The 25,828-nt window shown below is 38.3% G+C and overlaps 1 protein-coding gene across 3 annotated transcripts in view; it reads left to right on the plus strand.

Annotated features, from left to right (window-relative positions):
• BICC1 (BicC family RNA binding protein 1) overlaps positions 1-25,828 on the plus strand; it is a 90,229-nt gene that overhangs the window by 60,744 nt on the left and 3,657 nt on the right. Inside the window, exons 1-18 of one of the 3 annotated variants that reach the window (XM_053983530.1) lie at positions 1,390-1,504; positions 7,186-7,265; positions 8,408-8,566; positions 9,501-9,554; positions 10,360-10,554; positions 11,485-11,736; positions 12,907-13,038; positions 13,943-14,129; positions 15,312-15,470; positions 15,838-16,034; positions 16,325-16,466; positions 17,545-17,701; positions 19,038-19,203; positions 20,439-20,478; positions 21,141-21,295; positions 23,013-23,166; positions 24,759-24,919; positions 25,352-25,451. In XM_053983530.1, the coding sequence (XP_053839505.1) occupies positions 7,245-7,265; positions 8,408-8,566; positions 9,501-9,554; positions 10,360-10,554; positions 11,485-11,736; positions 12,907-13,038; positions 13,943-14,129; positions 15,312-15,470; positions 15,838-16,034; positions 16,325-16,466; positions 17,545-17,701; positions 19,038-19,203; positions 20,439-20,478; positions 21,141-21,295; positions 23,013-23,166; positions 24,759-24,919; positions 25,352-25,451 (2,431 nt within the window). In that variant the 5' untranslated portion in view covers positions 1,390-1,504; positions 7,186-7,244. Of the gene's footprint in view, positions 1-1,389; positions 1,505-7,185; positions 7,266-8,407; positions 8,567-9,500; positions 9,555-10,359; positions 10,555-11,484; positions 11,737-12,906; positions 13,039-13,942; positions 14,130-15,311; positions 15,471-15,837; positions 16,035-16,324; positions 16,467-17,544; positions 17,702-19,037; positions 19,204-20,438; positions 20,479-21,140; positions 21,296-23,012; positions 23,167-24,758; positions 24,920-25,351; positions 25,452-25,828 lie in introns of those variants that run through there. The other 2 variants (XM_053983528.1, XM_053983529.1) reach the window with 2 other exon arrangements.

Consider the following 25,828-nt stretch of genomic DNA (forward strand, 5'->3'; position numbering starts at 1 on the left):
AGAGCCCTTGAATCAGTATTCCTGTGGACTCTTAGACTGGAGTTTTACTGGGTTGTCATCATTTTAATCTAATTTGTGAAGCTGTTGCTGCTTGAATAGCTCTCAAGAAGACAGTTTAGATGTTTCTTTATTGGACTTGCCGTTTTTCTCTTTGTTTAGAAAAAACAGAGCAAACAAACAAAAAATGCTACCTGTTCACCAGGAATATAGTTGAAATAACCTCTAAAAATATAATAATCTGAGAAAGGAAAACATTCTTGGGGAAAATTCATTTCACAGAGTGTGGTACTAAAGCAGGGAAAGCAAAGTATTTGTAATGGTAATCAAAAATATTCCATGAGCTCTCTTTGGCTTTAGTCACCAGATGTCTGATGTCCTGTTGGGAGGTAGCTCTTTTTATCTCTCCGATAACATTTAATTCCATCCTGATTCCTAAGAGGATGGGTCTGTTTGTCCTGCTCACTCAGGCCTTTATAGTGCATTAATCTTTGCTGCAGACTAACTGCATCCTCCTGGTCCAGTCACAGCATTCATGCTTGCAGTGGCTGTGTCCAAACCAGCTCACACAGTGGGGTGCAGTCGGTCAGAGCAATCAGACACCGAAAGGTGCAGCAGTAGCCAGGGGTTGGATGTGGGAGCACTGCAAGGAAGGCTGAGCCTGAGGAGTGAACTTCAGCTCACGAGTCAGATGATGTTTTTTATTTAGAAAAACACAGTCACAAGGACTTGTTTGAGAATGTGTGTGTGAGAAACTAAAATTATCTCATGACTTATATATCAGAATTGCAACCCTGAGTATGAGTCGGTGTGCAGTGAAGACACAGTGGTGTTATTTCTGATAGGAATGTTGTGGCTGTTTCCTAGGTCCTTTATTAAGCTGATCTTACAATACTATAGCTTTTTTCTTCTCTGTATTTTTTATTTTCATTCCCAGGCATTGTGATTCTGTGTTTGTGCTTTGAGATTCAAAGGCAACAGACATTTAAGTCATGAACTGTGAATTTGTTGTGTCCGTGCTGAAAAAAAATAAGCCATAACAGCCTTTGTGTCCTGCTGAGAGATTGCCTTGCTTTGGGTGGCTGCTTGGGCTAAAGGCTGAAGAGCAGCTGCCCAAGAGGCAGCACAAGGGCTGCATGGCATGTGCCTTTTTGTGGCTGACTGTATTTGCAAAATGTCCCTAAAGGCTCTTTTTAGAAGTAAAAGAAGGAATTTAAGCTAATCATGGTGGTAACTAAAGTTGTGTAACTGAAATGGAGTGTCTTGGTGATTACAATTAATTCATTCTCATTTCTTCTTTTCAGGTTTTCTTCTCCACCTTGGCCTTCCCCTTCTCCCTTGAAATCTGGTCACTTTTCTGTTTAAATTGCCATATGATCTGTTACCTCTTCCTTGTCTTCCCTCTTTGCTTATGCTTTAAGAGAAGTCTTTTCAACTTCATTTCCTCTGTCAGTGGTCCGAAATCCAGTCATCAATAGTTTATTTCTCCAAACGTAATGTTGTACAGGTAATCTATTTTTTAAAGCTTATCTGATGTTTCTGGCTAATTTTCACTTAATTCTGGGCATTCTGAACATGAATTTTCAGTGTTCTGCTGGGATGTTTCAAAGCTGCTAGGAGATCCAAATGTGGGATTCAGCTATGATTCATGTACAAGTGCATCTCATTTCTTTTAATTTGAGGCTTACATCAAACAGATATTTCACTCTTAGAGCCATTTTAACTAGCCTGTTGCAGACATTGATGTTTTCTTTTGAGCTATCCTGAAATCTTTGAGAAACAAGGTTCTTTTCTCTGCTTTACCAGATGCTGTGCTGCATTTCTTCAGTTTCTGTGTGTGTAAGGTCGGTGTGTTACTCAGTCTCTGCTTTGTGAATGTCTGTGTGTCTGCCTGCGTGTGTGTGTGTGTATGTAAGTGTGTCACTATAAATGGTGGAGAGAAGTGAGGAGGGGATTGCTGGCTGCACATCCCACAGTTGTTGAAGAGCAGTGCTCTGGCAGTTAATGCTCCTCAGGTGACAGCATGGCAGCAACCAAACTGTGACAAGAGTGAGGGGCTGTGTGTAAACTGCCTTCCCTGGAGGGAACAGTGTGCAGAACAGTGCAACAAGTGTTTGCTTTTTCTCAGCTTCCTTCTCATGTCCTGAGTTGAACAGAAATTCTTCTAAAGGTGGTTTGGAGGTAGGTGCCAGTAATGGAGAAAGTCAAGAGTGAAAAAATGCTGAGAAGACAGAGTCTTTCAAATGTGTGCACACATATAGGCAGTGGCTCTGGCTCCTCCTAGGGACTTTTCATAATCAGTTGTTTGTTCACAGCAAACAGATCCCCCAGAATGCCCAGAGCCTCAGGATATGTCTCCTCTGAAGACACTATTAATTGCTTGCAGCCCATGTTGAGTTTTATGATGCTCTGAGTAGGTTTTTGATCATGCCCAAGTTAGCTGGGTGAAATCTTGTTCAGAGAAAATGATGCTGCAGTCTAATTTCAGCCAAAAAAACAAGAAAAAAGTCAAGCCCCAAATGAGAAAAACTACATGTTGTTCTTGAGTGATACCTCTGAGAATACTCAGGAGTCTGCAGTAGGAAATGGCTCATTGCTTTCTGCCTTAATACACGAGTAGCTTTTTCCTCCTGTGGTTTAGACACTGGGAGGAGAAGTGAGTGCTCCGAGTTGTATTGGCCAGAGGATGAGAGTTCTTTTCAAGTGGTAAGCCAACAGCACCGAGTGCCCAAGTGCTGAATTTCCTTTATTATTCAGTCGAGCTCCTTTGCATGTGCCTTACTCCTGAGCATTTGCTCCATGCTTTTAGCCTTAATGTTGCTTTTCCATGGCAATAGTTCGAGCCTGTTTCAAGTCTCTCTTGGCCATTACCAATCATCTACTTTGGTGAGGGAATGTCCACTCCTAAAACTGTACACACAGTATTTCCTAATTTATTTATGAGCATTAAATAAATGGTTTCAATTTAATTATCCTTTTTTCATATTAGTAGGAAGCCTTACTTGACCTTTTTGCTTAATTCACTTGTTTTATAGGTCTATGTTTCTTTCAGATGAGAACATACCAACTTCTATGTTTTAATATGTTGTTTGGAGTTTCTTTGTTTTTTAACTTCTCACATAGCTCAGTGGGCTTTTGTTGGTACTTTTGGGACAGACACTCTCATAACTTGTCCCTCAAAAATGCTGGGTCTCTTTTGTCTTTTTGTTTGAATGGCTGGAGTTCTGTAATACTCTTGGGCTATTCAGATCTTAATCAGCCACTCGTTAAGAATGACTGTCTTCTGCCCTGGTGTTGCCCAGTTGTCTGGCTATTTTTAGAGTAGTGGTATTTTGGTATTTCTGTTACTTAAGGCTGTTCATCCTGTAAACAAGCTGGATGCATAGCTGTAGTCTGAAGAGCTGCCCTAGACGTTAAATGTAACACTCAATTTTCAGGAGAGGCCTACACACTTAAATGGCTTCATTATTTGAAATATTTCTTGCCTGGGAGAAGTTGGTGTCAATGCATTTGCACTGGCACACATGTACTTTTGCTTGGAGGAATTTTGTTTTGTTTACTGAAGTGTCACACACAATAGTAGCAATAAAGCTGGAGGCTTGCTGGCGTAGCTGTGGACAAAGACTGGGGAGGCGAAACTCTGCCAAAGCGTGGAGTGAGGAATTTGAGGATAGGAGCAATAAAAGACCACTTGAAGGCAGGAGTCTGGCAAAATGAAGACTGTTGAGAAAAATTTCCAGCGGTGTCTGTTGTGTAACTTCAGCTTTCTATTCTATGTAAATATTCCTCCATTCTTGGAGGGGTGGGGGAGGAATGGCCTGTTAAAATTAATTTTTTCTTTTCCATTCCTAAAGAAAAATATACTACCTTTCAAAATTGATTTAAAAGATGGATTACCATAGAATGGCATTTTTAATAGTTTGCAAGACACTAATCATGTTGTTTCTCATGAGTTAAAAGCTTTTCCAGGGTCTGATACTACACTTTAAATAAAGTGTTAAAGCATTATATGCTTCTAGTACACAGACCTCTTCTGAAGTCTTTGTTCTGTGTTTGCAAATAGTTTGCAAAGCTTTGGTGTCTCATGTCATTATTTATGATAGGCACCTGCTCTTTGCTCTCTCTAGTTTTATATGGAGCATACTCCCAGTTATATTAAGGAGCTTAATGAACAAGGTGATTATTTTCCCCCAAGTGAAAACAGGCATCAGACCCCGTGTTCCTTAGAGACGAGGGATGACTTAGCATCCCCTGGACAGAAGCTCATGGTTGAGGCCCCAGGCAGGGGAGCTGTTTGACCTGGTTCAGTGGGTGGTTTCCCCCCAGCCAGGGCTGCGTGGCAGCGTGGATCAGTGGCAGTAAGGACTGGAGGGCTGCGTTGTGCTTATCTGCACTGGCAGTACCAGACACCATCACACCCACTACAGCTTTGTGCCTGACAATCCTCTTCACACTTCTGAGAGTGCCAGGGAGATTTCTGGGGGCTTTGACAGTACATTGCTGCCATCACACCTGAAGGTATTTCAAATATTAAATGTAGAGCTTTATCCAACCAAGAGTTTTGTCTTAGTGCCTAAGACATGGCAGGATTTTTTTTTCTAAATTAAATGTAGCTGTTAATCCATGGAATCAGCTGCAAAGCAAACAAGCTGTTTGATTCCATATCTATATTAAGAAATTTTGTTTCTGTAACACATGGAAAATCAGGTTATTATGATGTAATTGTCTCTCTAAATTCTTAATTGATTGCTGAAATGATCTGTTGATTGTTATTTGGGTACCTGTGAGTTTTCCTGCAGATCATACATAGTTTCAATGAGCTTCAACTCATGCAAGGCCGATTCAAACGCTTCAAAATCTTTTCGTTTTCAGGCAAAATATGATGAGGATGTTGTATTTAAATAGTGTTACACTGAAGGAAAAAGTAAACAACTCTGAAAGAACTAATTTCTTTGACTTAAACTGACTTCATATCCATTTCCAACCACTGTGTCCTTGAGAAGAAGTCAATTAAGGAGAGTGTACTTAAGACCAATTTTGAAAAATTGGGTAGCACATTTTAGAATTGTCACTGGCCTCAGTGGATTCGTTTTTGCTTTGTGGGTTCTTCTTTGGTTTTCTTTTTAAACTGAGCAATTGAGCTTTTTTTCATCTTAAAAGAACAAACAAGTGTAGAAATACAGGATGTTTGGCTGAAGCTGTCAGGATCAACAGAAAAGAGGTGTCCAACTGAGATGAGAAATGGAAAAAATAGGTATTCTAAATTATATTTTCACTCATGAGTAAGCAAATAATAATATGGAATGATAGTAATCTCCTTTGGTACTAATAGGATGCCAGGCTTGATTTCAGGTAATTTTCCTACATATAATCAAATATGTATTTAAATACAATGTTTACAAATATGTGAAAATCAGCTCCACAGTGGTGGTGATGGTCTAGGTTTGTGTTTTTGCTGGTTGCATCTGAAGAGCACTTGGAGCACACACAGTGTGCTAGAATCTGCTTCTGGGAATTTCTGACTGCGACATCCACTTCAAATATCATTTACAGCTTAAATGCATTAGAACCACATGGCTTCCTGTCAGCTTTAAAAAGAAAATTTGCCCTTAAGACTATTCTGTTGGGTTTTTGTTTGACTTCGCTCCATTGTGAAAGGCTGAAGCAGCAGATTTTTGAAGCTTCTGTAGGTTCTGTGTGCGTAGCATGTTTTTGTGACTACAGTTTTTCCATTTTAAAAAATAAAATGTATCTGTTTCTCAGAACTCAAAATGCTGCATTTTTCTTGACTTTCATGAAACTTGGCAGTGAATCCTGTGTCCTTTCAGTGTTTCTGTATCCCTAGCTGAATGTGCTCAGAACTTCAGTGGTAAAGACTAGAGGCTTATTTTTACTGTTGGAATGAAATGAGTATCCAGGTATGACTTAAAGAGTTTCAATTTTCAATTGAATAGAGCAGGTTTACAGCCTAAGGTTGTATTATTTCACATTTCTTTAGCTGGGAAGTGATTTCAATCATTCAGATGATGGGAAAGGCAGATCTGTCGTGTTACAGCTGTTTTCTCCTGCCATTGAGAATACATTTATTTTTATATTCCCTAAGACATACGTATTTGTCTAGCATAATGAATTACATTAATTCAAGAGTCAGAAGAGGGTTGAGAATTTAAAAAAAAAAAAAAAAAAACAGTACAGTGTATCACAGGAGAAAAAGGCACTGCAAAAGGGTAGAGGGCTCAAGACCTGGGGAAAGAGGCACCAGCTGCAATATCATACCCTTGTTTCTAGCACACAGAAATGTGGGTGGTAGTCGGGCATTTCTTTCTTTGTTGTGACTGAGCTACATTCAATGTTCTGATGGTGATTTTGCACTGTGGCACTTTGTGCTCCTGGACACCAGATGGTGCTGCTAAACTGGCTGATGTGTCATGTTCACACTTGGAGTCATTGGTACTTGATTTAGTTCCAAAGTCAGGTCTGTACTCTCTGACCAGGTGTATATTATGGGATGCAGAACTGCACCAGCTAGATCAGCCCAACACCTTGTGTTGTTTAAGGGGACTGGTCTGAAAACTATCATGTAAACCAAGCGGGCTGTAGAATCAATATTTTAGATCTCACTGGGCAAAACCCACCATGAGGTGGTGTTCCTGCTAATTTATGTACTTGAATTTCAGCAATTTGCTGTAATAAAGTGTCATTTAAATTTCATTTGATAACTGCAATCAGAAAACTTTGGGTGGAGACACCTTTAGTGCCATGTTAAAACTGCAAAGAATATTTCTAGATTAATTAAATATAACAAAGTGATGATGAGGGAGAGTTTGAGTTTGGTGGGCGGCTAAAAAGCTTTGAGTTTTTTGCTGTTACTTTTGATTTGAGAAGATATGGTGTCTTAGCTATGTAATTGCATTGAAGCCAGTGTTTATGATACTGTGATACGCATTTGGAATTTGATTTCTATTTATTTTAAGTTGGTTCTCACGTTTAATAAATTCATTTGGTAATCCTAATTGTGGGGCTGAAGGGATGGAATAAGACATTTTGGCCTTCAGCTGAATCCCAGAGGCTGGTGGTATGGTTCATCAGTCGAATATAAATAATGGGCTCAAATTTATTTGAGCGGTGAGGAAATTTTTTTTCTAGATATTGTACTGTGTTTTTCTTACAAACTTATTTCTTTTATAGATCCCCATATTAAAGTTTCTGGAAAAAAAGAGAACGTTAAAGAAGCAAAAGAGAAAATCATGTCTGTCTTGGACACAAAAGTAAGAAAACTTTCTTAGAATGACACTTTAGCCCCTAATTTTGTGGTGACATTGATCTCTTTAATAGGCACATTTCAAGAGAAGGTATTCATGGACACTCTGAAGCAAAGTCTCCAATAAATGCTTTGCAGATGTTGATATTGGTGTATGCCCACATATTTAAACATTTTGAGAGAAAAATACTTGCTTGAAGCAGCTTTTCCAGATCTGAATCATATAGAAATAATATTTCCAGCCATATGGCTAGAAGTGTTTTATTTCAAAATCTGAAATACAGCTTCACTGCAAGCAATAGATTATGTAACCACTTCAGAGAACCTAAAATTTTGTTTCTGTTAGAAATTTGATTTTAGGAGCATTTATGCTGTTTTGTTTAACAGTTACTCTATTTTTACACTCTGAAACATCAGGACCAGAATTTCTAAAACATCTAGATTTTGGCTGGAGATCTCTTCTGTTCATCAGATATTATTTTCATTCAGCAGCAGCTCTTTTGGGGCAGTGTGTATGGCTCCTGTGTACTTGTATGGCACCTTCCTGGTTCTCTGAGCAGATTGCCAAGAGGAACACTCAGTAATAAGCAACACTTTTTGAACAACTATTCACAACATTATTATGAGCTGTTAACAATAGAGCTTTTAAGAATAGCTGTAGGCAGTGTTTGTGTGTTTTAAAAATTAATGTACCAAAAAAAAAACTGTTTAAGGAAGAAAAAACAGTTATTTGGTCCCATGGCTTTGATTTGCAAAGTCTTCATAATGTGATCCTTTCAGATCAAATAGGGGTGCATGACTTCAATTGAAAGAATACAGAATTAAAAGAAACAGAATAAAATACAAAAGGACACTTAAGTCACAGTTGACAAAAGTTCAAGGGTATTTTAAAAGCCTTAGTTGTTTTTAAGGGTGCATCTTTGGGATATTTATCTCCACTATTTATTTCCTCATGAGAAAGAAAACAAGACCAAATTAACATCCAACCGATTCCTATTAAAAACATCATCCTTGAGTAGAAGTTAAGTAATAGCAAAAACACTTTCAAAATACAATTTTGATGTCATTCTTGAAGTTACACTACTCCTAAAAACTCTAATGCTCCAGTTCTGCTGTGACCAAGTCAAACTGTGGGTGCTTGATTTCCAGAGCAATCGGGTAACCTTGAAGATGGATGTTTCACATACAGAACATTCTCATGTGATAGGTAAAGGTGGCAATAATATTAAAAAAGTGATGGAGGAAACGGGATGCCATATCCATTTTCCAGACTCAAATAGGAACAATCAAGCAGAGAAAAGCAACCAAGTAAGTGTTGTTTAATACTGAGCTCATTTGTGTTGTAATTCCTGAGAGTATAAAACATTTGTAAACTTCTCTCATCAATATGGGTTTTTTGGGGATGGTGTGTTCATATTCAGGAAAATAGATTTTTTGTATTTGCACTGTGTGGAAAGTACAGGGCTTCCTAAGTGAGCAAATCTTTAAAAACAGATGGAAACATTTTGTGATGGCTCATGAATCACTTTAATTTTTTTAAGCTGAAATTACTTTGCGCATACAGAAGTCAGCAACTTTGTCTGAATGGTAGAGAAGTGGTATGAAAAAATCTGCTTTTGTCATTTTTTTTCCCTGTTCAACACAATGACTTATTCAGCATATTGATTGATTTTTTTGGTGCTTTTTACTTATGGTGTAACTTTGTTGAAGACTAAACTTAGCAAGTAGCCAGCAGAAATGAATGTCCTATTGTAAGAGTTCAACTTCATTAGAATAAATCATTGAGCCTGAATTGTTCATCTTTTCTAGTGCTAATATTGGTGGAATGTTTACTTTCAAGTCTCTCATCCTTGTACTTAGCATTCCCACTTGTGCATCCTAATGGCTGCCAAGCAAAATGCAGTAATTTCAAAAAATGCAAGAAAATTTACTGTTGTTTGAATATTAGCATTGAGCACATGTATACAGTAGTGATTCTATTATTTAACCTAAACCACTATATTTTTTGATGTATATTTTTAGAAGCTTAAATATATGTAACCTAAGATGCTGAAACATTTTTTTAATACTGGCTATCGTTTTCAGCTAGTGTTTAGAGAACAATTAGGATGTCAGTAAGTGTGAAATGTGTTGATTTTTTTCTTAGATTTTTTTTTTTAAGGAGAGCACAGCTGTCTGGATAACTTCTCCATGCCTGACTTGAAAATATGATCCAATGTTTTTCACATTCTTGCTCTTCCAGGTGTCTATTGCAGGACAGCCAGCTGGAGTGGAGTCCGCAAGAGTCAGAATTCGGGTAATGCTCTAGCTCAGTGTAGTGTACCCCCAAAAACACCTGTCAGGGGAAAAATGCATAGTTTTGAGAAACCTAGGGTTGTCTGCCTCTGTCTGGTGACAGCAGAAATGTAGGAACAAATGTGAGTATCTATATAAGAAATATGCCAAGGGTATTATAACAGTGATTCATATTCTGGCTGAATTTTTAACTGGCCCAAAGTGGGTCTTGAACACGAAGTCTACACTCTAAGCAAGATGAAAATTAATTCCATACTGTGTAGAAAAGTATATCTTAACTTACCTACCACAGATGGCCTGTGGAAGCTCAGGCATCTTGTGTGAATCTAGGACTTGGGAAAGGCAATTTCTGCTTCTCACATTTTAACCATTTTCATGTATAATTTGTGTAAATAATTCAGTGTCATTCTCCGCTTGTAGCTATTTTCTATCTTTTCCTTTTAGTTTCAACTCTTATGTGTATTTTGGCATGGATAATGAAAAATCAAATAAATTACCAGAAGCTTATAGCAATTTTTGAGCTAGACATGTCACACCACCTTATTCCAAATGTTCCAGCTATTTTGGAGGAAAAAAATCAACCAACAAAAATCAAAAAAAGCTTCTGCAAAAAAAGCCCACTCTAGTATTCCTGGAAAAAGAGGTGCCTTTTCCCAAGTGACAATATATTTTTAACCATGAACTTTGGGCAGAGGATGTGTTTTGTCAGTTAAATCATCACTGACCACATTATGATTGAGGAATAAAATTGTTGTAGTTTGAGTATGGCTCTGGTTTTCCTTATCTCCTCTTCACTGCCGTTGTAGGAGCTGCTTCCATTGGTACTCATGTTTGAATTGCCTATTGCTGGAATTCTCCAACCCATCCCAGATCCTAATTCTCCAACCATTCAGCATGTATGTCAGACGTATAACATTTCGGTTTCCTTCAAACAACGCTCTCGAATGTATGGTGCTACAGTCATTGTCAGAGGGTCACAAAACAACACTAGTGCTGTGAAGGTAATCTCTGCTCTTAAGAAGGTTTCTGAATGTCATATATTTATAATTTATATGTCTAAAATGGCATATCTTGCCTCATCAGCACATGTTACTGTATAATCACTTGCAAACCCTGAGGGTTTGAATTTTTTCTTATACTTAACTTATACAGCTGAAGTGTAAAAGTGCATCGAAAACAGTTCTAAGTTTAGGATTTAGCATTGTTAGTGGGAAGGTTTTAATCCAGTGTTCACCTCCTTCACACTTGCTCAGGTTTTCAGCAATTCTGGAATACACGCTGGTCTTAACCATCTTTTAATTCAAAAACAACGCAAACAAAAACCACAAAATACACCTCCTATCCCAAATTGTTCATGCTGAGCTCTTCTCAATACATGCACAAATGTATAACCTTGAAAGTTGCCCAATCAGTCAATAAAACTGAATCCAGCGCTTGGAGGTGTGAGTTTGACAGCCAAGGCAAGGAACTGCCAGGAGCCTGTTCATCTTAATAAAGTAAAAAAAGGTGTTCTTGTTAGGAACTGGCAGCAGGAGAGATTGATACAGTCCCAGATGGGTGGATCTCAAGACAGTAAGAACATCTGAGCCCCACACCGAGAGGCAAGCTGTGCAAGTGTACCTACCCAGAGAAATCTCTGTTGACTTTCTGACTGCCTTGGTGGCCACAAAAGGTCTGTTGGGACCAAGTCTTGTGGCATTGTCTTACTGCCTGTTACAGAGTGGCAATGAAATGCTGCATTTGGTCATAAAAAGGGAGTAGTGGGCAGTGTTTAGTGCATTTGTTACCTTTTACAAATCAACCGTAGTTTTAAACCAAACAGTGTTTTCTTATCTAGCCTGTGGAGTGCATGACGAGAAAGGAAGCAGTCTGAGTTCTCCTTTTATGTGCCTGTGAGCCCTGTTTCACTGGCTTCTCCCATTTCCCCCCAGGAAGGAACAGCCATGCTCTTGGAACACCTGGCTGGGAGCCTGGCCTCTGCAATCCCTGTGAGCACACAGCTCGACATCGCAGCGCAGCATCATCTCTTTATGATGGGTCGAAACGGCAGCAACATCAAACATATCATGCAGAGGACTGGTGCTCAGATCCACTTCCCTGACCCTAGTAACCCACAGAAGAAATCCACTGTCTACCTCCAGGGCACAATTGAGTCTGTCTGTCTTGCCAGGCAATATCTCATGGTAAAACTTTCAGTGAAGCTTGTCTGAAAAAATTGCCAGATCATAGAAAGTATGCTTGCTCTGCATGTATTTACAGGTCACATGTAAATTAGCCTCAGAGAGGAAGGATTGCTATTCACACTGCAAACAGCTGATGCAATTTTTGTCAGGGTTTTTTCAGTATTTGTAGTTACTGAAAATACTTGTAATCACTGGTAACATGACTTGAAAAATAACCTTTTTAATATAAATGCAACATAAGTAATTTAAATTTACAATAACAATATGCCTCTGAGTAGAAACAGATTTCTGAAATATTCTGTGGGTGTTGGGTGATGGGTTATGCTTTATTTTGCCAAGCTGTCTTTTCTATGTTTGTTAGGTAAATAGGTTTCTTTTGAGGGAAATGTCAGGAATTCCTTAGTTCCCATGTAGGCAAATGTTCAATGAAATTGGGAAACTGTAGGAAATAATTACTTGTTTAATGTCTTGCATTTTTTATAGTACACAGCCACAACTCTATAATGCCTCTTATAAAAATAGCTCTGGTGGTGAATATCATTATTTGTAGAGATTTTTGGTATATTATTCCTTAAACTTCAAAGCAGCCTTTAGCCATTATTTTAGTACTAAGGCACATACACATTTTTCATGTATGTGATTGAGGGACACAATGTGTGAGGACTGGACCATTCCATTTTTGAGGTTTTTACTCTAAAGCTTTAGTATTTCAAGTGTGTTACAGATGTTATCCATATCACTAGAGAATATTTACATGGCTGATCCAAAATGGGGAGGAGAAAGGTAAAAGTGAAGACATAGGCAATGGTGAATTAGAGATTTTTTACATGTGTTTTTCCTTACTTCAGGAGTGTTTTAGTATAGGTGTCCTGCCATCATTTCCTGACAAGGCTGTGCTGATTGGAATGTCAAGTATTCAGTAAATCATTTCACCCTTGTCCTACCAAACTCTTTGTTCACAGTCCTGGGACAGGAACATACACCTGTATTCTTGCATACAAGGAAGTGGCTTTCCCTAAAAAGTCATCCTTGCTATTTTTTCTGTACTTACAGAAATTTCCTTGCGTCATGATGTGTAAATGTTACAATTCAGTTCAGTTTATTGCTATGATTTTTATGGGAAAATGGCCAGTTACAAGTGCTAGGAATTTTTTATGCCTTTCTTTTCAGGGTTGCCTTCCCCTTGTGCTCATGTTTGATATGAAGGAAGAAATTGAAGTAGAACCACAGTTTATAACACAGCTAATGGAGCAGTTAGATGTCTTCATAAGCATTAAGCCTAAGCCAAAACAACCAAGCAAGGTTTGTGCAAAGCTAATATTTTCCTTTTAGGCTTTCATGACAAAGTTTCAGAGCTGATGAGTTGATGTGTGCTCTTCCCCCCAGTTTAACAGATCATAAACTTGTGAAAGCCATATGTATTTTCTGCTTGAAATACCGGTTTAAATGATCCAGCAGCTCTGCTTTAGGGTGATTTGACTTTCATTAAATGCTTAATAATAAAGAAATGAGCTTTTGTGTAAAATACATTGATAAATGCAATGGGAGGTGTTTATTGTAAAATATTTAGGCCAGTATGGATAGGGGACTCTTGCAGTTACCTGTGTTGTATAAAAGGCCAAAGCAGGCAAAAGTTATAAAATTTTAAATGATCATTCCATTGTGTCAGTATGTGAGCCTCCCTGTGTAGGGATATATAAAATCAATACAAAGAAAGGTCCTGTAGAAGATGTACAAGCAATGGGGTTTTGTAATTTAATTTTCCAGAAACTTATTACCTTATTCTTAGACAACTGTGAATGTAATAGGTAAATTTAATATGAACAACTGGGGGTTTTGTCCACTTCAAGGTATAAAGCTCAGGTAAAAGAGAACATAAGATACTAATTATTGATTCAGTTATCTAGCTCTTGAGGTGCTTAACATTTGGTCTACCAAGTAGCACCAAGGTACTATAGTAATTAATTTTCTTAGAGAGGTGTTCCATCATTCTCATTGCAAATCCTTATGAAATCCCTAGTCTTGCTCTCCTGAACCTCACACCCCTGAATTTAAATAGTTGCTAATGGATGTTAGCTCATGCTGTCTCACACTGCTGTGGTTGTGGTAGCCATGCAGGGGTGTGAAGAATTACCTGTATTGCAGATCTGTGTTATGGATAAGTGTTGTTCACTGGTTTTCCTTCTGTTGTTTTCTCTCCCTGCAGTCTGTGATTGTAAAAAGTGTTGAACGAAATGCCTTAAATATGTACGAGGCACGGAAATGTCTCTTGGGACTTGAAAGTAGCGGAGTCACCGTAGTATCAAATCCCTCCACTGTCTCATGCCCTGTTGGTCTGTCTTGTCCTGGTTTGGATATTTTGTCCTCAGCAGGACTAGGACTCACTGGGCTTGGTATGCATTCATTATATTTATATTTTCTTTAATATAATTTTGTTTTAAACTTAATTCACTTGTACTAGAAAAAAGTACCAGAGGTGTGTTTTGCATAAGGAATCATGTTTAAGTCTACAACAGCCTCTGGCCTCTCAAAGGCTTGCTGTAAAATTTTTCCAAGGCTTTTATAATCAGGTGTGGGACTCATCACTGTAGAAAAATCTCTGGAAGTGTGCAAACCACTCAGCTGAAAGGGCGGGAAATACAGGGGACGTGGGGCATGGCTTTTACGGATTCTTTGGCTGTGTGTTGTCCCAGGCTGCCCTGAATTTGGGTGTGTGCTTAAGCCTGGCAACAGTACTGGAAAGGTAACATAGCAAACACCACATTTCAGATTAGTATCTCACTGTAACTGAGGGATCCACATGCTTCTAGTTTAGACCTTACCAGTAGGAAATACAGGACAAAAATGAGTAAACATCTTAATTTACTTTTTTTTAAACCTGCCATGCAGGTTAGTTTAGTTCCATCTCACATGCTATCCTCGGGTCATACAGTAGAAAGTGTTTGTGCCATTTGACTGTGATTTTTAATGCTGCTTCTGTGACTGTTCTTGTCATACTGCGCTTTGCAGGTTTGGGGTTTTTACCTTTTCAGTGTGTAGTGCTGAACTTCTTTGGGTTTGGGGGAAAGCTTTGGGAGTGATCAGTGCATTTGGGGGATCATTTGCAGCCTGTATTGAAGTGCAAAAAGAAATGGAATAGTTCTTAGTGTACAAGTAGTGGTTGATTCACATGAGCTTCTGAGAGAAAGGTGAGGTGAAAGCGAGGTGGTGCAGTACAGTTGCTTTCTTCTCTCTGTGATGCTGCTTTGAAACAAACCATCAAAAGCAACAGAGAGGATACAAAGGGATGCTGGGCTGAGAAGCAGCCAGTGCAGACTCTTTTATGACTAGAGTTAGGGTCCAGTAGAAGGACATAAAAGATGCTCCAATTCTTCTTGGATATATGATGCCCAGTTTAAGAACAAGAATTCTTAACGTGCACCAAATGAACAGCAGATTCAATGTTAAAATTGGTTTGTGAAATGCAGGCTGCAAATTACCAAGGGGTTTGTTTGTTTCTTTTCAATTGGTACTTTTGTGAAAAATGTTTTCCTGTAACTCTAAACTAAATATTCACCTTGCATAATTTTTTGCAGGCCTTTTAGGTCCAACAGCCCTGTCAGTCAACACCTCAACTACTCCAAACTCTCTGTTGAATGCCCTTAATAGCTCTGTGAGCCCTTTGCAGAGTCCAAGTTCAGGCACGCCCAGTCCCACACTGTGGGCAACATCTCTCGCTAACACAAACACCACAGGTTAGTGCAAGTTTAATGTGAATTAAATGAACTGTGCAACACCAAGTCATTAGAATTGCAGTTGACAATTCGAGATTAATTATTTGGAGCCTTAATTCCTACACTTACCTTAGTATGGATGAATAAATATGCAAAGTTAAGGTTATAATTTAATATATGACATGCTGTCACAGGCAGTGTTATCATCTGTTTTATGTAGAAAACAAAGTTAACCTACCCAGATAAAGCATTATGATTTTGGCATGCAATTCTAATGGAAACTTTTTAGTAAATTATCATAGCTACATAAAAAATTAGATAAAATAGTGTAATGCCTGAGGAAGTTAAATGAGACACTTAATCAGAACAGAACCAAATTTTGTTACAGGTTTTTCTGCTATTCCACACCTAATGATACCATCTACTGCCCAAGCGACCTTAACTAGTATTCTGCTGTCTGGAGTGCCTAATTATGGTCAAAACACTCCATCTCCACCACCAGGCTTGACTCCTGTTGAAGTCCACGTTAATGGCATGCAATCAGAAAGTAAAAAAGGTTCACCTTCTTTAAATGGTCACGTAAAGGTAAGTGATACTATACTGGAGAATCTGATTCCTTTATACTAGACCTCTAGTAAGAAAAGCTGAAAGAGAAAACTAGCTATATTAGTAGATTTATAAAGCTTCTAAGTTTAAAAATACTCAGCAATGTTTTTGAATATGACTTTAAGACTGAGAAATAGAACATTCAAACATATTGTTCTGCTGTACCAGGAGTGAATTTCTCATTCTCCTGCACATATAGAAAGGGGAAATTGTTTCAATATATCCTTAAGCATAAAAATCACTTCAGTGATTTGTGACAATCTCTTCAGGCCTCAAATATCAAGTATGCTGCACTGTCTGCCACATCGCTGGGAGAAAACGTGTTGAGCACGAACCACAGTGATGGAGTAAGGCAAACAAGTGCTCATGGTGCCTCAGAACAAGTAGCTGCCAAGGCAAATAGTGAAGAAGGTGAGATTTTGACACTGTGTTCCTTTGTCTGGTAGTGTTTGTACATTCTGTGTAGAGTTCACGATGCAAAAATGTAACAATATTCTCTCTGAATTGGTTTTGCAACCATGTTTAAGGTAAATATTGCTGGATGTCCCAGATGCATTGTCAAGGAAAGTAAACACAACCTGTAGTAACTGAGCTGTACTGTTGATAGAAACACCTTAAATCAACATAAATATACTTGCATCATTTTACTTATTCCCTAGGAGCAAAGGGAGATAACCTATGAGGATTTTAGTATTTTTTAGAGCACCTTAACTAAACTCTGCTGGTTTAAATGATGGGCTTTTTTTCTTTTTAGCAAAAGGAAATAATGTTCCTGATAAGGTTATTTGCAGAAAATTGTGTAGCTCTAACCTAGATGACACTGGGAAACAATTCTATGTGTTTTGCAGCAGCTTTTCAGTTATGCTGCCTTTTAGAAGCTAAAGTACTTAACTGTCCCCATCATTCTTGGAGGGAGGGGAAACCACCTCCACTTCAACTTGAGCAAATATATGTAAAGGCCTTGTTTCTCTTGTCAATACTGATCAAGGAGATCATCTCTTATTTAGGGTGTGGTCATTTGAAATGCTGATTTGAGTAAAAGGTATATTGCCAATTTAAAGTGATAAATACTTCTAAAAACATGTTCTAAAGATATTTGCACATAAAGTGGGAGGAGCTCTTATTCCAGCAGAAGTTACCTGAGCACCTGGCAAAGTCCATTAAAACTGGGTATAAAATCAAATTTCTTCAGAATACGTAGTCACTTTGAATTGTCAGTGTTCACATTTGTTATTAATTAATATTACTTAAAATAAATATTTTAAGTAAGAAAATACTTCGTGTGACTACTGTATATGTGAATACTGACACCTTTTTTGTGCATTTGAACTTGCACATCTTGACTGCTTAACCTTGACCAAATAGCTATCCCTGAATACTGTCCTGTAAGGAGGAAGAGGTGTTTTTCTCCCATAGTTATCATTCCCCCAGAGAGCTCCCTAGAACACAGCAGGGTGGTTGTTTAAGTCTCCTTTTCTTGGCCTGGTAGGTTGCAATGATGCTTTTGTGGAAGTGGGCATGCCTCGGAGTCCATCGCACTCAGCGAACACCAGTGACCTGAAGCAGATGATGAGCTCTTCCAAGCAGGCCTGTGCCAAGAGACAAACAGTGGAATTACTGCAAGGCACCAAAAACTCCCACTTACAGTAAGCTGACTGTATAAACACAGATTAGTAGCACTTCCACACTATAAAATTACTTTACATGTTTTTGTACAGAGAAGGAGTGTTTCAGTCATAAGATATTCAAAGAACTGATTTAATTTGGCCTTGATTTTCCATCACATTAGGCATTAATAGAGCCCCCTGTTTGTCTGGTAACTGCACCCTTTGAATGCTTTTTGTTCATCCTATTTGACTTTGGGTTTAAAAATGTCTTTCTTCTTCCACAACAGAATGGAGATCCTTGTCAGAGGAACTTACATTATCTGTTTCTAAAGTATACACTTTGCACTTTGCTTCTTTATTGATTGCTTAGAGAATAATCTCTGACAGCTTTTTCCTTTTGTGTATACCTGATGCTGTTTTCTTATTAGGAAAGCTGTGTTCAGGGCATAGCAGCATGTTCTCACACACTTGTCTCAGTGATGATTTTGGTTGGGTTGGCTCTGTAATGACCCAGCATGGGAAAGGCTTGTTTGAGTCATAATACATCTTGGCAACACAGGTTTTGTTCTTAATGCAGTGTTTTTGTCCAGTGTACTCATGCTCTCACTGTTTGTTTGGGAACTGTTTATCACCACTCTTTTGAGACACATATTTTCTTTTGCTTCATTTATTTACACTATTAAGGCTATGATATGTATTTAATTCTGCTTTCACAGTTTAAAAATCCGAGGAATCCTGCTAACCAAATTTGGTTGTTTGTGTGCCTTGTTCTTTTTGTTGAGGACATAGTGCTCATGGTTTCCTTGAGGGTAGTAGTTTACAGCTTCTAAAGCATGATCACTTTTCAAAGTAAGAGTTTATACTGTTCTAGAGTAGTCCTAAAATGTGGCCAAGTTTAAGAAAAAAAAATATGCACCAAGAGGTAATGTAAGCATGAAGGACTGCAGTTATTGAAGCTATGAAAACAAGTAGGACCTATATCAACTTTCTTAGTCCCTATTATGCAATCTTTTTCTATCTTACAACTATGAACCTGTTAGAGCAGCTGGCCTGAGCAAGGCTAAACAGGAAATCACACAGTGTAGGACTGCATGCAGTAATTCCAGATACCAAACAGCTCAAAACTGAATCTATGAGTTATACCTTGTATTTGGTAATACAGGAAGGAGAAACATTTGCTTTCCATCACTGAGAGAGGAAAAAAGTATAGGAGAGCTGAAATAATTGCAAATATTGCTAAAAACGCTGAGATCTTTGTGTACAGACATGTCTTGAACTTGGCTGCCAGGCTTCTCAGGGTAAAGCTCAGTTAGCAGCACTGCACTGAACGCTGCCAGCCCGAGTGACCCCAGCTAACGGCGCGTTTGTCCCGCAGCACGGCGGACAGGCTGCTGGCAGAGGCCGAGCTGGGCGCCCCGGAGAGCCCCGTGGCTGATAAGAAGGCCCCGGGCAGCGAGCGGGCAGCCGAGCGAGCGGCTGCTGCCCAGCAGAACTCGGAGAGAGCACGTCTGGCTCCGCAGCCCTCCTTTGTAAATATGCAGGTAGGTCTCCCTGAATGAAGCCAAGGAGGTGTAAATCTTACTAATTGCAGAGTGAAGTTACTGTGAAATGCAGAGGGGGCTGGCCCTGGAAACTGAGTTGCCATTATCAGTTCAGTAAAAGCATTCACAGCCAAGACATTAGCTGTTTCCACTGAGGAGTGGGTTGTCAGTGAAAATTCTTGAAAACAGAAAAGCTCTTAATGCTTCTGTTGAGTAAGAAAAAGTTAAGTACAGAAAATTGTGTGGCTGTATTTGTCTCCACAAGTATCATTGATTTGCCTGTTAGAAATCTCATATTGTCACTTGGAGAAAATTATAGCGACAAAATACATATTACAACTTTTCATATGCAGTGACAGCTTGGTTAATTACAGCCTACAAATATAAACTACTGCCTTGTTACTGCAAATCTCCCCAGAGAGGGAGGAGACCCTTTGACTGTTTGTCAGGAAGCAATAACAGGGTTATTTTTAGACTAGAGCTGTTGAAGTGTGGGCATAACCAGACTGTATGGAATAGTGGAACAAGAGGAAGACTAGTGTTTTGCAGCCCTTTTCTTCAGTTATTCCTCTAGTTACTTTCTGTAGAGAATTCAATACTTCAGGCTAATACTTCAGTATTTTCATAGTTTTGTGTTTAGATTTCCTAGTTTATCATTCAGCAAAGTGTATCTTGTTTAATCAGGGGTATTTAAACTTTACATCTTCCATTGACATACGTAGACTACAAGCAAAACTTTTTTAAATTCTCTCAAAACTTACATTCTTTTCCTTTCACAAGATGAGTGCATGGAGGAGAACCAAACCTGAAAGATTATTGAAAATAACTGTGGTGCCTAGATTTGCAAAGATATATTATCTCTTTTGTACTGTTGAGGAATGTTCTAAATGCTAAGAACAGATAGTTAAGGAAGAGAAACTATGCTTGAAAGATATCTTATTAAAAAAAAAAAAAAAAAAAGAAAAAAATTCTTCCTAAGCAGTTTGTAAATACCGCTGCAGCCGCACTCATATGAAAATCAGATAGTTATTTAAAATCTTTATCTATGTTTGAGTGAACACTTTAAGTAACTAAGGCTCTAACTGGGCTACCATTAAATTATTGTGCGTATTTCAAGTTTCTCCTAGACATATTCACTGGCCACTTTGAAAACCTTTGTTTTCACAGAGATGAGTACTGGAGTGACATTTAGTTAGAATTGCAATTAAATTATCTTCTGTGTGTTTAATTTTTAGGCATTTGACTATGAACAGAAGAAACTACTAGCAACCAAAGGTATGTGAATGAACAGTGACTTCTGAAAAGTTTGTTAGCACATGGATGAAATTATTTCCTGAAGTTTCAGTTTTGTAATCTGATCTTTAATAAAATCTGAAAGTGGTAGTGAAACATTTGTATATTAGCTTTATGTTCCAAAAAATTTCTTAATACCAACCTAGTATAAAATACAGTATAAGCAGCTTGCAGATGAGATGTCTAAGTACATCCATGTGCAAATGATCGATATGGTTTTCAGAGAGCTTATTGCTCTAACACTTCACTTTATTTGGATGCAAATTAAACTTTAAGGTGTTTGCCATATCAGCTAACTGGCCTCTTATTTCAGGGATAAATTAAGTTGTAGAATTGGTAAGGGACTTAACCATATCTTTGACCCTGTTGTAAAATAAACCAAATTACCTGCTCACCAAAAGAAAAACAGAAGGTCCTCTCTTTGAAACAGATATCATTCTTTTTGGCTTCCGTGCAGCCCAGTGGGATTTAACTATCTTCTGGCAGAGTAGATTGCTTTAACGAAGGGTAGGATTCAAGCTGTGTAGCAAGTGGAGGTGTTTAGGGTTTGCAGGGCTCTGGCCATCAGCAAACATCACTTCAGTATTATCCTCTGAGTACCTTCACTAAGGCTGAGATTTACTGATTTGTCTCTGTATTTTCAGCTATGTTAAAGAAGCCAGTTGTAACAGAAGTGAGAACTCCAACAAATACATGGAGTGGTTTGGGGTTCTCTAAATCAATGCCTGCAGAAACTATCAAGGAACTAAGAAGAGCAAATCATGTGTCATACAAGCCTTCCATGACAACTACATATGAGGTATATAAAAGTATACTGTAATGAAAGTTTACTTTTAGTGAACAATACAGTTGTTTCTCTTGAGAAATGTCTAACTTCTGTAAAAACAAAGTCTTGCAGATAACTGTTCTAAATATTTTTTTATGGTGAAAAATATTTCTTACATAAATATTAAGGCATATGGAATACATTCAGCCCAACACACAAAGTTACATCTGTTTCACAGATAAGTCATAGAGCATAGATGTCTGCTTCTTAAAATATATTTGTTTAAAGGAGCTTTGAGCAACTTACAGGACCAAACATCTCAGTAGCTGCAAACCAGCAATAGGGAATTTGTAACCTATTGAGAACAGAGTATATATGACAGATAAACTATATAATGTGTGTCACTGCACGGTGCAGGAGAACAGCAGAACAAGAAGCTCATCTTTTCTTCTGTGGACAGAACTGAAACAGCTGTCTCTACTTGCACTGTTCACTGGGCTCAGAATTTTCCCAGGCAGAAGGCAGACAGAGTCCAGCAATTCTCTTCAGAGTCCCAGCACAGGAGTCTTGCAGGGAATTTGTTCCTTTCTTTTCAAAGGCATGCTAAAGTTGCTTTTTAGTGTGCCTCCTTGCTGTAATCCTTACCAGCTTCCATGGAGACACCTTCTCCTGTCCTGCTTATATAAAATGTAAATGGTATGCTTCTTGAAGAAGGGGACTTCATAGTTCTCTAGGATATACCTGTCTGTTAATGCAAAAGAAATACTCAGCTGGGATGAAAATGTGCCTTGGTGTTCTCCACTTGGCATATAAACTTCCTGAGCCATTGAGCTACGTATAGTAGTCTTGGCTACACGAGATGCAGTCGTAACTAGGAGAAAGAAAAAAACTGCAACCAAAATCTGCATTTTTTTTGCATACTTTTCTATGTTGGTTGAGTTGGGGTGGGATTTTCCCCCAAGCCTTGATGTCTAAAATCTCTAGATAGGTCTGTGATTCTAACCAAGAACAATGTTTCTTCAGGGGTACCAGTTTTGCTAAATGGTGTAAAAGGTTGCCTCTTAAGTGATGCTTTTCAACTGCAATTTGGTATGAGTTTATAGAATTAAATTGTTAATTTCCATAGTTTTTAGCTCACATACGTATGTGATATCTGTAAGGTTGATTTCTTTTGGGTATGTTCTCATGGAATACTGCTGCCTTGTATTGCTACATTCTGACAAACAGTGATTACAGTTGATAATAAGTATTTCACAGGTACATGAAAACCTATTTAAAAAGACCCCAGACAAAACAACTACAAATTCACATGGCATTGCAGAATTGTTGTTGTAGTATTGTGTGCAAGACTGTTGTCAAGTAGTGTGTACTTGATCCACTTATCTTCAGATAAATGTTCTGTTATGTTCTCTTCCCTGTGAAGGGATGTAGTCAATAGACTGCTTTGTCTAAAATTTGTGTGGGAATTTGATACCGTGGAATGTTTTGGAAACAAACTTGGAAATACCAAGCAATTTATTTTGAATCATGGTCTTTAAATAACTTCTGTTTAAAAACTGTAAACTGCATATGTTTTAAGCACACCTGCTGTTTTCGTGTCCGGTTTGCAATTATTTGCCTATTGATCAACTGCCAAAAGAATGTTTGCGAGCATTAAAAGCTGCTTTTTAAGTGAGCTGCTTCAAAGAAAACATCTGAGTCACAATGAAAGCTCTGTTTTCAGCCCAAATTTTCTTTCTGTGGTTTGCAGGGTTCATCCATGTCTCTGTCCCGGTCCAGCAGTCGGGAGCACCTGGGAAGTGGCAGTGAATCTGATAACTGGAGAGACCGGAATGGGCTTGGACCCACTGCTCACGATTTTGTCTCCTCAATTGGCAGCCCCAAACGGAAACAAAACAAATCAGGTTAATAAGCTCTTATTATCTGATTAAAAGAAAATAATCATATTGATACCAATATTTATTTTGGTAGGAATGTATCCTGACTTCACGACAGATTTAAATTACTGACACCCTGTAATTACTTTTTTTACAAATTGAGAAGTGTAAGCTTGTGTAACATGATAAATGCTCCAAAAGGAAAACTTTTAAGGATATTTGTAAAATGCCAGGCATCCTTGCTGAAAACTCTTTGCTGCCATGGAGTGGGTTTTTCAAGGTGTACTGAAAGCAGACCTATAAAAAGGCTTATTTCTAGACCACTCTCATTCTGCTCTGTTGCCAATGCAACAGCAGCTAGGGCTGTATTGGGCTATTTGCTCACTAGTGAAGTCATAATCCATGCTGAAACTGGATTTTAAAGCATGAGTCTCCTCATGGGGATAAAATTTACAAGAACATGTAGTGACAGAACAAGAGGGAGTGGCTACAAAGAGAGTAGGTTTAGGTCAGATATAATGAAAAAATTTTCCCTGTGAGGGTGGTGAGGCCCTGGCACAGGGTGCCCAGAGAAACTGTGGTTGCCCCTGCATCCCTGGAAGTATCCAAGGCCAGGCTGGATGGGGCTTGGATAAACCTGGGACAGTGGAAGGTGTCCCTGCCCATGGCAGGGAGTTGGAATGAGATGATCTTTCAGGTCTCCTCCAACCCATGCAATTCTATGAAAAGAAGCTTGTCCATGTGTTTGGCATGGCCTAACATGATTTTAAATACTGGTTTCTGTGGATACAGGCTGTATGCTTTTCCAACATTGTTGGAAGTTTAAAAATTGAAATTTTACTCTAGTTGAACTCCTAGAAACTTTATTTTTTTTAATAATGCCTTTCTGAAAAAGTTAAAACTGGAGGTAGAGAATACTAAGTCCATACTACCTATCTGCTTTATGGGGAAATAAATACTGTGGCTGTTCATACTTTCTGTTTTTGTTTTTTCTTTTAAAAGTGAATAAACATAAATCACAAACTCAAAGTACACAGATAATAAAATTTGGGCATGGTAAGAAAGGATAACTCCAATTAGGTAAAATATTCATGGTTTTAAAAAGTACATTAGTTGAGCTGCGAATGGCTGCACATTGTATTCAAAATACTTGAAGAACTAAAGAGATGACAACTTTATTTGAAATCAATCTATTGATATTTTCAACCTAATTGGACAAAAATGGAAGTTCTAGGTTAATTAAAATAATTAAGGATTAAAAATGTATTTACATGTGCATTAAAAGAAAATTAGAAACACAAGTACATTGGCAGTGAAAGACAGTGTTCTATGGCAGCTGTAGCTTTCCTAGAAAATAAAATGTGTGGATAAAGGATAAAAGAAACAGCAATGAGTTGGCTGGACAAAAGTAGATGTCTAGAAAACCAACACTGGAACTTAATTAACAAAAAAATTGCTTTATGCTGTTCCTTCTTTGACCACTGGGAGGCTTTTTTTTTTTTTTCTGAAAAATAAAGATTTAAATACTTTGTAAATTTAATGAGCCAGCTGAATACAATGTTGGTGGAAAACCATGGCCTTCTGTGATGTGTCTGAAGAGTGCTCTTGTTCCCTTCCAGCTGAACACTATCTCAGTAGCAGTAACTACATGGACTGCATTTCCTCGCTGACAGGAAGCAATGGCTGTAACCTCAACAGCTTGTTTAAGGGATCTGATCTGCCTGAACTCTTCAGCAAGCTTGGTTTGGGCAAATACACAGATGTATTCCAGCAGCAAGAGGTTGGTGTTCCTTCGAGAGGCAGCTTTTTTGTGTTGGTAGGATGTTTTCCAGCACTAGTTGTGCTGTCTCTTCACCAAAAGCCACTCAGAGCTCACTTTGTGAGAGGATTTTCATGAGCTGTTCTTTCAAAGCTGGGTCATACTTCTTACAATCATGGTAAATACTCAAAACCTCAAGACTCATAAATCAGACTAACTGATTTTCTCTGCTTTTCCTGAACTGATTATTTTTAAATTTCTCCTGTTCTGACACAAATGTAGCAAATTGAGCAACTGTGTGAAGCAGCCATTGAAAAACCATGATTGCTGTTTACATGAGTAACTGGAAAATGGAGCAGGGAAAAAATGAAGCTATTTTGAACCACATTTATTACTTAATACTTTTGTGGAAAGACTTGTTTTGCATACTTTTCCTATTTGTTTTCACTCTAGATTGATCTGCAGACATTCCTCACTCTTACTGATCAAGATTTGAAAGAGTTGGGAATTACCACTTTTGGTGCCAGAAGAAAAATGCTGCTTGCAATCTCAGGTAAAAAACACAGAATGGCATTTATTGATTTTAAGAATTGTTTGTATTCTTCTCACTCAAATTGTGTGTTTATAGCTAACAAAGGAAAAAAGCCTTAGGAAGACTGAAAAGTAAGACTAGAGTCTACAGAGGTAGTATTAGCTTGCCCCTCACCAGTGGTGCATAAACCCAGGCTTTGTAGAGCTTTCCCATTACCTGATAACAGCTCACTTACAATAGTTCTCTAAAGCAGGTAGAAAGTTCATCTCACATTGTGAAGTTTGATGCCCCAGAATTGTGGGTTTAGGGATTTCTGGGATTACAGGCACTGCAGGGTCTGAACAACACTGCATACTTGTCACAACTGGCATTTTCTACCTTTTGGTTCCCTGTCCTCC

The sequence above is a fragment of the Vidua macroura genome, chromosome 8 (assembly GCF_024509145.1).
Source record: "Vidua macroura isolate BioBank_ID:100142 chromosome 8, ASM2450914v1, whole genome shotgun sequence".
Classification (NCBI taxonomy): Eukaryota; Metazoa; Chordata; class Aves; order Passeriformes; family Viduidae; genus Vidua; species Vidua macroura.